The 11,685-nt window shown below is 44.9% G+C and overlaps 1 protein-coding gene across 1 annotated transcript; it reads left to right on the forward strand.

Annotated features, from left to right (window-relative positions):
• Positions 1-3,620: 3,620 nt before the first annotated feature.
• On the forward strand, positions 3,621-10,367 carry GPX7 (glutathione peroxidase 7). The gene is made up of 3 exons (XM_018552472.1): positions 3,621-3,760; positions 7,799-8,060; positions 10,165-10,367. The coding sequence occupies exons 1-3, from the start codon at positions 3,629-3,631 to the stop codon at positions 10,326-10,328; spliced, it is 558 nt and encodes a 185-aa protein (XP_018407974.1). The 5' UTR covers positions 3,621-3,628; the 3' UTR covers positions 10,329-10,367.
• Positions 10,368-11,685: the final 1,318 nt, after the last annotated feature.

Here is an 11,685-nt window from a genome sequence, read left to right on the forward strand (position 1 = left end):
TGGCGGCTCTGATCACACCTGCCAGCGCTCCCTCTCTCTCCTGCCGGCCGCTGCAGCTTCATAGCGGCCAGGAGGAGAGAGAGGGAGCGCTGACAGGTGTGATCAGAGCCGCCTCTCTGTACTAGTGCTGTACTAGAACTCCTTTATTGAAGGTGACAGGTTCAATAAAGAGAACCTGTCACCTCCAAATGCTATCACACAGGGGCTTGTTAGCTAGCTCCAGTGTGATGGCAATACAGGTAAGTGAATAAAATAAAAATGTATAAAATAAACATTTATGAAAAAATAATAATTAAAATGATAAAAAGTAGAAGATAGTAAGATTAAAAAAAATGCTCTTTCACCTGTGTAGGCAAAAATCCTTGCACCGGCCCTGAATGACTCATTCATGTGGCAGCGGCCCATGCACAGAATGACTCCGGCCGACATATAAACATGAATAGTGTGCAATCAGCAGCTGCACAAACTTGCAAAAAACCTGCAGAACTTACGCAGCTTTGTCCTGTTTGTTGTTTTCTTTTAGCTTAGAACATTACGCTGCCAGGTACAGCTGTGTGAATGGGCCCATAGACTTCTATATGGATGCTGTACACATCTGTATCTGACATTTTTGATGCCACTGTGAATGAGCCCTAAACCACCCAGTACTATCCTGAACCAGAGATGCCAATTGGTTACCGTCACCCCCATTTGCTTTGTTTTTAGGAAAGTGAGGCCCCCTAGTGGACACAGTTTAGATCTACACTTTTGATTTTTTTAGTACAATGAGAATAATGTACAAACTATTGATCATGTATATTTATTTGTAAAACCTATTAGACCTGGAAATTCAGCCATCTAATCATATGTTACAATTTACCTGCGGCGGAAATAAATGCACAACCCAAACGCAATGCAGAGTTCAGGCTCTTTCCGAGCGTTGTGTAGCCTGTCACTTGATGCTTAACTGCTTGAAGACCAGGTGTTTAGACCCCTTCCTGGCCAGGCCATTTTTCAGTATTCAGCGCTGTGGTACTTTGACTGACGTTTATTCCGTCATGTAACGCTGTACTAAATGAATTTGATAGCATTTTTTGGGGACACACAGAGCTTTCTTTTGGTGGTATTTAATCACCACTGTGGGTTTTATTTTTTACTATAATTAGGAAAAATTACTGAAAATTTTGGGGAAAAAAAACACGTTTTTTTTAAACATTATGTTAGGAAACATTTATTATTACCCAGTTTTTTGGTAAAATATAAAAGTCGGGGTCACGTCGGGTAAATAGACACCAAACATGTCAAGCTTTAAAATTGCGCGCACCTGCGAAATCGCAGAAAACTACCATACCCAAAATTGGTCATAGACGACACTTTAAAAGTTTTTACCGCTCATGTTTGCATGCGTGTATGTATGGTTGGGGACTTTAAAAAATTTTTTGTTTTTTTATTCTTTTTTATGTGTAACTTTAAACATTTTTTGAGTGGGTAATTTTAATTTTTTTTTCTATTTTTTTTTTTCACTAAACTTTATTGCTATCACATACGGGGAGCATGTTAACAGGCATCGCAGCCTGTTTTTAAATATCGGGCATCTCCCGCTTGCGCGCGCCCAGCGGTGCGCGCGAAGGGGCGTGTCTAAAGACACCCGCTCAGATCTAGAGAGCTCCCGGCCGGCCGTTCTTTTACTACTGCCGGCCCGGAGGTAGTTAAAAAGGTACATGAGCTTCTTTAGCAGCAGACTCAAAGCACACGGAAAAATCCTCACAGGATTGCCAAATTTTCATTTTATTGAACAATCATCAAAAGGAAAACTTTTCATTTTGACGATTGTTCTGTAAAATGAACATTTGGTGATCTTGCGAGGATTTTTCCATGTGCTGGTGACATTCTTTGAACCTGTTTAACCATTTGCTGACCACGGTGTTTACTCCCCCTTCCTGTCCAGGCCATTTTTCAGTATTCAGCGCTGCGATACTTTGACTGACATTTATTCCGTCATGCAACGCTGTACTGAAATGAATTTTATACAATTTTTTGGGGATAGATAGAGCTTTCTTTTTGTGGTATTTAATCACCACTGGGGTTTTTATTTTTTACTATATTAAGGAAAAAGTAGGTGGGAATTTACTAAAACTGGGGCAGACAGAATCTGGAGCAGCTGTGCATAGTAACCAAATCGGCTTGTATCTTGTATCTCAGCTTGTTCAGTTTTGCTTTGAAAGCTAGAAGCCGATTGGTTTCCATGCTCCAGATTCTGTCTATGGGCATTCCATTCTGTCATTCCTTTTAGTATGCTCCTTGGTAAATTCTGCTCATAATGTTCTACTTTGCCGTTTTCTTAATAGCTACTCTTCCTATCCCCTATACAAAAACACCTTGCCACCAGGACCTTCGTATGATGCAGCTAACCCCAGAAGAGAACCATTACAACATTGTTCCACTCTCCACTGTGCCTGGGTACCTCCGCTTCGAGTTCGCGCTACTCCAGATGCTGGGGCTGCCTGTAACCACGCCCCCAATTATTTATATGGGCCGTTTGGGGGCGTGTCATGAACGCTTCAAGCACGCTGGCTGTCCTATTGATATGTGTCAGGGTGGATCTCCTTCGCACTATTCCCGTTGATGGAGCTGCTGCTGTATGTGGCCATGTCCCCAATTCTTTAGCTGGAACGTGAGGAGGCGTGTCATGAAAATATCCAGTCTAAGAGCTTGATACTTTCCTGACTCTTCTAATGATATGTATGAGTGGGAGGGTACATCTCTTTTGCACTATTCCAAGTGCTGCAGCTGTGTATAACCACGCCCCTAATTCTTTAGATGGACATTAGGGGCATGTCATAAAGTATCGAGTCTCGGACGCTTCTACTGTTATAGTAATTGTTCGCCTTCTCACTATTTCAGTTGCTGCAGCTGCAAGTAACCAGACCACGCCCATAAGTGTATCAATACACTTACACGATACAGATAGTATCAATTCTCGAACTCTGCTACCGAATCGATAGAGCACATTAATCCAGTTGCCTGTAACCACGCCCCCAATTCTTTAGCAGGGGCGTGTCATAAAAGTATCAAGTCTCGGACTCTTCTACTAATATAGCTCTTCTTCGCACTATTCCAGTTGCAGCCTGTGATCACGCCCCTAACTCTTTCGATGGAACGTTGTGGGCGTGTCATAAAAATATCAAGTCTCGGACTCTTCTACTGTTATAGCTCTTCTTCGCACTATTCCAGTTGCAGACTGACCACGCCCCTAATTCCTTCGCTGGAACTTTTTATGGGCGTGTCATAAAAGTATCAAATCTCGCACTCTTCTACCGAAACAACGCACTATTCCAGTTGCTGCAGCTACCTGTAACCACGCCCCCCAATTCATTGGATGGAACTTTAGGGGCGCGTCATAAACATATCTAGTCTCGGACTCTTCCACTGATACAGCTCTCCTTCGCTCTATTCCAGTTGCAGCAGCTGCCTGTGACCACGCCCCCAATTCTATAGATGGAACGTTAGGGGCGTGTCATAAAAGTATCCAGTCTCGGAAGGCTTGGGAGTCGGGGCTCTTCCATTGATTATGTAGTTCTTCTCGGTTCGCTGTTCATTCCGTATCCCTTGTTCCGCTCACCGGGTAGCTGTTGATATATCCGCCGCCATGTACCAAGCTGTGCTTCTCCTCTTCTTCTGCTTCCTGGCCCCGTCCCTGCAGAAGGACCGGGATTTTTACACCTTTAAGTTGGTCAATATCAGGGGCAAGCTGGTGTCTTTGGAGAAGTACCGGGGATCGGTGAGTCGGAGCCATCAGAAACTTTGCAACTAAACCGGTTCCTTCTGCTAACCTTCCCCAGTCATGAACCGCTTCCCTGCTACCCCAATGCAGGCTAACGGGCACCCTGCTTTGACTGCAACTAACCTTACCTGTAATTCCCGATATACCCCGCCGATCCAGGCTCTGGATCTAAGTCGATGAACGATGTGTAACTGATCTGTGTATTGTACTGATCTGATCATTGTGGATCGGGGACTCATTCAGTCGAATCATTGATCTCCATACAGAATTGCATGCAGCTTACTGCAATCTGCTGCACCCATCTAACGGTGGCTGCGATCCAAAATTCAGCCATCTGATCTGTTAATACAAGTAGCATCCATTGCATTTATTACAGAGATCATCCGGAGAGAAGCTACATGATAGCAGACTTGTCTGCCTGACATTCTGTCTCTGGCCCATAGGGGTGGAATGAGACTCCCTCCTTCCTTCTCTATGCTCCTCTAAGGGGCTGAGGACGTGGCATGTACCAGAGAGGGGGCTCAGTGCACGATGCTGCATTGCTGAGTCTATGTGTGCAAATATTCTTACATGTTAGTAAATAAGAGACATTGCAGGTATAAGACTGACATTGTAGATATTAGTTAGGCTTTCAGGAGCCATGTACATACCCTCTGCAAGAAAGGTCATAATCAGGGAGATGTGGCACAGAGATGTATCTTAGCAGAACCTGACCCCCTTCTTCCACTTTCCATACTCTTACTCCTTCCTCTTTTCACGCAATTGCAGATCATTTTTTTTCCTAAGTACCTTTTTTTTAATGTAAGCTGCCCCTGAATGGGCAAAGTGACAGAGCCTCTTTAACCAATTAAAGTGACCCTATACCAATCTTCTGGCCTAAAATTGTATGGTGTCAGCACCAATTTAGAGATGATTTGAGGATCTACAGCTGAGTGATGCACAAATAAGGTACATTGCTGACAGCTCGGCCTCATTCACACAGCGTTAAGACAGGCCGTGCAAGTCCGTGTGGTGTGCACGCCCGTATCGGGCCGTTTTCCGGGAGGGACAGGTGCTGCATGTGATTGCATGCAGCAGCCTGTTCTTCCCTATGGGAGGACGCGGCCGTACGCCGTCATACGCACATCTGAACTGCACACCCATGTGTCCGTGCTCGGACGCAGACAGGACCCTTTCTGTCTGCGTCCGAGTACGGACCCACGGGTGTGCGTACGGATGCGTCCTTCCATAGGGAAGAACAGGCTGCTATGCGCAGCACCTGTCCCTCCTGGAAATGGCCACGATATGGGCGCGCACTCCGCATGGACATGTACGGCCCGACTTAACGCTGTGTGAATGAGGCCTTAAGGTCTTGAATGTATTTTTAAGGTTTAACTCCGGAGTTTAGCGTTACTTAGGACTGGATCACAGCTAGGCGTTTTTGAACAGTAGGAAAAGCGCTTTAAAACGCCCAGCACAAGAAGTCCCATGATTTTCAATGCCCCCTGTTCACACCTGAGCAACCGAACGCCAGCAGGAAATGCCAAATGCAGAAAAAAAGTACAGGAGCTTCCTTTGGCAGTTTCAAGCTCGTTTTTTCCCCCATGGACTTTAATGGAAACGCCAGGAAACGTGCCGCACGTTTTCATGTGCGTTTTGCCACATTTGTATTTGTGTTCGTCCATTGACCGCAGTGTTTCTTAAGCTGCCAGTCAAAATTTGCGTCTTTATGACTTAACCTTTTTTGGCCATAGTTCTCTTTAGGGTCACAGGAGGACATATACTAATGTCCTTCCGTGACCCAAAACTCAGTATATAGCAGGCTATTGCCTGCTATATGCTGAGAGCGCAGAGCCGCACCGCAGCCAGGGCAGATCTTGACAATACTGTTGTGATCCACTCCGCTGGCTGATTGACACTGGGCTCTGTCTATCTAGAGGCAGAGCTAGCTGTACCCGCCCCCTTCCCCATGGGGAGGGGGGAATCTCTGCAGGGAGAGGTGACAAACAGTCACTGCCGTCTGCAGGGAGAGGATGGGGAAATCAGCAGTATGTGTTTGCTGGATTCCCGATCAGTAGAGCCGGCCTGTTACAGCTTCAGTGTCACAGGTCAGCTTGAATTATGGGGATAAGTGTATTTCACTCTCCCCATGATCCTCCTTTAACTTATTGAGCCCTGTAACAACAAGCTTTTTCAGCACAGCACTTGAGATTAGCCCGGTGAACACACAAAATGAGTGTAGAGCTCCATTTTCTGACTGGAAATTATATGACTGGAATATTCATATGCACACATTCACATTTGCCTGGCTGTATTTTTTCTTTAAATGATTTAGTCCTGGTCATAAGAAAATGTTTGAAAAAGTATATTTCCTATATTGAATGATATGAAAACGTATACATTCCATTTATTGGAAGCTTTTGGGGTATCTGACAAAAACTGGCTGTTACAAAGGGTTGCATAAGGTACCAGCCCACACACACAGATAATATTTGGTTATGAATGGAGACCAGCAGATTGAATCACTGTATTCTTATGCCAGTCATTTAAAGGAGAACTATGGGGTTAAGTCTTTTCCCCATAGTTCTCCTTAGGGTAACGGGAGGACACAAACTAGCGTCCTCCCGTCACCCAAAGCTCAGCATACCACGAGCTGTAGCTTGCGCTATACTGAGATGCCGCAGCTGAAGCGGATCCCGACAGTTGTGCCGGGATCCGCCCAGCTGCGTGACTGACAGCTGGCTCTGCCTATCTAGAGTCAGCGCTGGCGGATTGGGGATATCCAGCCCCTCCCCTGTCACGACAGAAAGCGGATCCCGACAATTGTCCTGGGATCCGCCAGCTGCTGACTGACAGCTGGCTCTGCCTATCTAAAGGCAGAGCCAGCTGTACCCTCCCCCGTCCGTTCCGCCTGTCAGCGCTGGCGGATCGGAGCGGGGAGGGGGGGAATCCAGCCCCTCCCCTGTCACGGCAGAGAGCGAGAGGTGAGCGAACGCCGGTATGTGTTCGCTCACCTCCCGAACTACTGAGCCGACCTGTGACAGTCTCATTGTCACAGGTCCGCTAGAACTATGAGGTGAGTGAAAAGCACTCACCTCATAGTTCTCCTTTAATTCATTGGCTAGATCCCCTGACCAGATGGACGGGCTTCCTTTATGGAGTCTCACTCCTGTTGTTGCAGAAGGAGCTTTGTTGTACCATTTGTATTTATGGGAACGTAAAAAAATGAAAAATGCCACATAAAGAGTATGATTTCCTCACTGAGATGCACAGCAAGCTGATGGGCAATTTAAGCATTTTCTCCCAGGAAAACTGAAAGATCAATTTTGGATAGAATGATCCTTTAAAGTTTACATGGAGACTTGCATGTTAGCAGACAACTAGAATATGCTGGTTACCTGGCTATTATACTTACTGAGTTCTACAATGTTTGAGTCACTAGAACAAGTCTCATATATGTCAAACCAGACATCCTTCTTTCCATACATGTTCAAGGTAAGGAACACTTAGGAATCTATTTAGAAACTATTCACAGGGCCATTTGCCCTGCGAATATCTATAAACGTTGGTTTTGTGCAAACGCTTTCAAAATGGATGTTGTTTAGGTTTTCTTTACAGATAGAATGCAATTCTGAATGTTATCAATGTTTAATGTGTAATGTAGTATTGTATTGTGGCCACTAGATGGAGCTGAGGAGCCTAGGAAATAAGTATTAATTTTCTAGGCTCCTCGGCTCCATCTTGTGGCCATAATACATTACATAGATAACATTCAGAATTATTGTTATACAGGATTTTGCATGTATTTATAACAAAACTAACATTTATAGATATTCACAGTGAGTGAATGGCTCTGTGAATTGTTTTAGAAAGACCGCAAAGTATTGAAGCCAATGCAAATCTCCTTGTTTCTCTAAGAAACTGCTTCTTTTAAAGTACCATTGTATGTGAGTGGCAAGATGGTAAAGGGACTCTGTTGCTGTGCTGCTAAACATCTAGGAACTTTCAGTGTTGGTTTTGAATCACCTACTAAAGTTTTTGTCTCCTTTTTCTCAGGTGTCACTGGCGGTGAATGTGGCCAGTCAGTGTGGGTACACGGACGGCCACTACAAGGCGCTGCAGAAGCTCCAGCGAGACCTGGGACCTTACCACTTTAATGTTTTGGGATTCCCATGTAATCAATTTGGACATCAGGAGCCAGACACTGATCGTGAGATTGAATTGTTTATCAGGAAGCAGTACAGTGTGTCCTTCCCCATGTTCAGCAAGGTAGCTGTCACGGGTATTGGAGCCAATGCTGCGTTCAAATATCTGACTGGTAAGAGATTGGTGGTACATTCGCTTTCGGCGTTGGGCGATTGGGACTCATTATTTTAACTGCAGTGCAGAGGCCCTGCCCTAAGGACAACACCCTGTAACCCTAACACTCTGCACCAACACTAACTTTAATCCTAACCATTACCTTATCCTCAACACAAACCCTCTCTATAACTCCAACTCTGTCATTAATCGTTCCTCTAACCCTCCCTGTAACCCCAAGCTCTAACACTAACCTATCTTGTAACCCTAACACTAACCTTCCCTGTAACCCTAACATTAACTCTCACACTAAGCAATCCTATAACACTAACACACCCTGTAACCCCAACGCTAACACTATCTCTCATTCTTGCCCTTCCTGTAATTCTAGCTCTTCTTATAATCCTAGCCCTAATCCTAAGGGGCCATGCACAACAGCCAGCCCACTGCGATGTGTTTGTGCTGGGAGTGGTCCTGCAAGTACCGTCTGGGTCGACAAAAGTTAAAAATCGACTGAGCTAGGTGGAAAATAATCGTCTGAGCAGTGACTACATCCTATCTTATGCAGTCACTGTTCGGTAGCACCACTGTATAAAGGTATTATCGCAGCTTCCTGAATGCAATAGCCGGCAAGGGATGGGGGAATCAATTTGATTTCTGTCCTTAAGCCCGTAGGCTGACTGGCCAATATTCGAGCCTTGTACGGCTGCTGTAACACCCCCAATGTAAGCTTAACCCCTTCTTTGCATACCCACTTCATTTGCTCTGACCAACCTTTTTGTATGCCAAGGTACTGACACCCATACAATCTACCAGTTCCCTACATGTTCAAAACACAGATTTACTTTAAATAGCCAGCACAGCTCAAATGTTGCATGCAACGTTCAGGCCAATGCAAAGCCATGTCCATAGAATGGGGGCATACATGCTGACTTATTTGTACAACCGTTCAGACTTGGCAATCGAGCATTAGAACAGCTCAGCAAGTATCCCTGTCCAGTGCCCATCTGTGTGACTTGACTGATCTACTTACAATCACTGCTCTTTTCCCGGTATTATTTAAGCTGGACTCCAGGCAGATGTTAAAAAAAAGCTACCATTTCATTCATCTATGTATTCATTAAAGCCACTAGATAAATACACAGATCCATCCAGTTCTGAGATTTATACAGTCTGTCACAAAGCACAGCCCTGTCTCGCAGCAGAGGAGTCTTGAGTTTTTTTTCTGCTGCAGTTAAAGGAGAAGTATTGGGAGAGTAAAATGTACTCTTCACAATACTTAGAGCCGGTGTGTGACACTGCAGGTGTCACACACAATATCCAGACAATATTATTGGAATCTTTCGCGGCTACAGCACAGTTCTGCGGGTAGTAGCCCTCTAGGTGCTGACTTTGGGTCGTAAGTAGTGGGTAGTAAATTAAAAAGGCTTTAAACTTACCTGTGTCTTCGCCGCACGCTCCCGTCCGTACATCTGAAGGATCATGGGGCGGGCGCATGCGCACTTCAGATGTTCGGCCGGGAGACGAGGAGAGACACAAGGTAAGTCTATGGAGCAGCGTGCACCTGCATGCAGACACAGTGGGACATCAGAGAAGAGAAGGACAGAGGAGTCAGCGCTGGATCGGAGACCCGCACTAGCGCTGGAGGGACAGCTGAAAAGGACAGTAAAGAAGAAGATGATCGGATTAAGATCATAATTTAAGGGGGACTTTGACTTTAATGTCACTTTAAGAATGTTTTATACATTGTAGTACAAGTATATTAACTGAAAGTAAACCCATGCAGCAGACCAGGAGACAACACTGTAGGCAAACCAGACTCACCTGCATTGCACAGTGCTGTCACTGTAACACAGGGAGCTTTCTGGGAGGAGAAGAAGAGCAGAATTATGATGTGTGCTGCTGATTCCTCATTGTCCAGCCAGCAGGTGCAAGTGACCAGGCTGTGCTGCGTAACTGCAGTAGAGAAAAGTGAGGTCAGGGATTCTGACTTCTGGCAGGCATGCCAGGGATTACTAAACTGGCTGAGCAGAAATACATATCTTTTGACAAGTGCCATTTGTTATGAGTGATCCACACTTTATTATTTGGTAGTTATGATGCCACCTATGTGTGTTTTGCAGAGGCCTCCAGCAAAGAACCGGACTGGAACTTCTGGAAGTATCTGATTGGTCCAGATGGTAAGGTGGTAGATGCTTGGGGTCCAACAGTTTCCGTGGAGGAAATTAAACCACATATCACAGAACTTGTGAGGAAACTGATCCTGAAAAAGAAAGAAGAGTTATGACACCTATTGGCCCCATCTAGACACCTCAGGAAATAGGAGGCTCGTCCTTTTTTTTTTCTATTCAACATGCTCCATCTGACCGATCAAATCCTCCATTTCCATGCGCTATTACTGCCAGTGGACATTGCCGAGCGTCTGGGAACATTAACAAGAAATTCAAAATGTTAATAAAGTACAATCATGACCCACATCCCTCACAATAGGAAGACAACCACGCAAGATGTGACACAGCAATATCTCACAGGACTAAAAATAAGCAATTGTGACATTATGTGATAATCGTATGCCGTTTTATCTGTGTGGTTCAGCTCGTCCAACAATAGAAAGGGCAGAAATTGTCACTTTCCAGGATTTTTCTGTACGGCAAGGTATTTTCTTTTTAAGAAAAAAATGTATACTGTGACCACTGCCGAAGTTGTTTTCACAAATGCCACTAGACATTTTTCCAATAAAAAAAATGAAAATGTATTTCTCGGAGCAAAATTCAATAATCTGAATGAGTCAGAAGGTTAGCAGAATTCCCTGTCTCTTGTGTATTGGTTCATTCTCTGTGTCCTCATGAGCTAAAATTAGCCTGGCGTGTCACTGCGACAACACGCAGAGATGCAGGATCAGCATTGCATTGTGCTGGGGGGTTTAACACATATTGTTTGTCATATGCTTTGAAAGGCAGCCCACCTAGAAATTATAATTCCATTCTAGATGGATTCTGGGGGGCTTTGCTTTTTATTGGAGGTGCACCGAAATGAAAATTTCAAAACGAAACCGAAATAAAAAAAAATATCAGACCGAAACCGAAAATGTTTTTTATTTTAACTTTTCTGAGCGGTGGGGGAGGAGAGATGCCGGCTGCTCACAGCGCTCTCCTCCCTCTGCGCTCGGCCACCTGTGACAGTTTCTCTCCTCCCCGTTGGGACACAGAGCAGCTCCCAGAGGGGAGGAAAGAAAGAATGGATGCACCGCTGTATCGGCCAGAAAATTGCACTTTCAGCATTATGCCAAAAGTGCCATTTTCGGCCGATATATCGGTGCATCCCTACTTTTGATATAATATATGTGATCTGGCAGTCAAATCCCCCTGCTTTTGGCTTTGTTTCCCCCTCAGTGGGTATCAAGTGTTCCTGTTCAGCTTTGAGTGTTCCTAGTCTTCCTGTTGCATTGCTAATGATATGTAATTGATTGGTTAAAAATTATTGGGGATTGTGTGGCCCCTTGTAAAGTTTGTGACTGTATTCAGGCTCATAAAGTGCCTGATGGACATAAGCAACTAAGGCCTTGTTCACACAAAATGCAGAGCAGATCCGCCCAGGTTTCTGCACACGCAGTGCAGTGGGTTGTGCCGCGTTTTTGATGCGTT

The sequence above is a fragment of the Nanorana parkeri genome, unplaced genomic scaffold (genome assembly GCF_000935625.1).
Source record: "Nanorana parkeri isolate BGI_ZX_2015 unplaced genomic scaffold, ASM93562v1 scaffold89, whole genome shotgun sequence".
In the NCBI taxonomy this organism is placed as follows: domain Eukaryota; kingdom Metazoa; phylum Chordata; class Amphibia; order Anura; family Dicroglossidae; genus Nanorana; species Nanorana parkeri.

Excerpts from the sequence above, each read along its gene's own strand:
- GPX7 (XM_018552472.1), top strand. The coding sequence starts at position 3,629 with ATGTACCAAGCTGTGCTTCTCCTCTTCTTCTGCTTCCTGGCCCCGTCC. Across the intron at positions 3,761-7,798 it reads TGGAGAAGTACCGGGGATCG|GTGTCACTGGCGGTGAATGT; the intron begins GTGAGTCGGAGC and ends CCTTTTTCTCAG. Across the intron at positions 8,061-10,164 it reads TGCGTTCAAATATCTGACTG|AGGCCTCCAGCAAAGAACCG; the intron begins GTAAGAGATTGG and ends TGTGTTTTGCAG.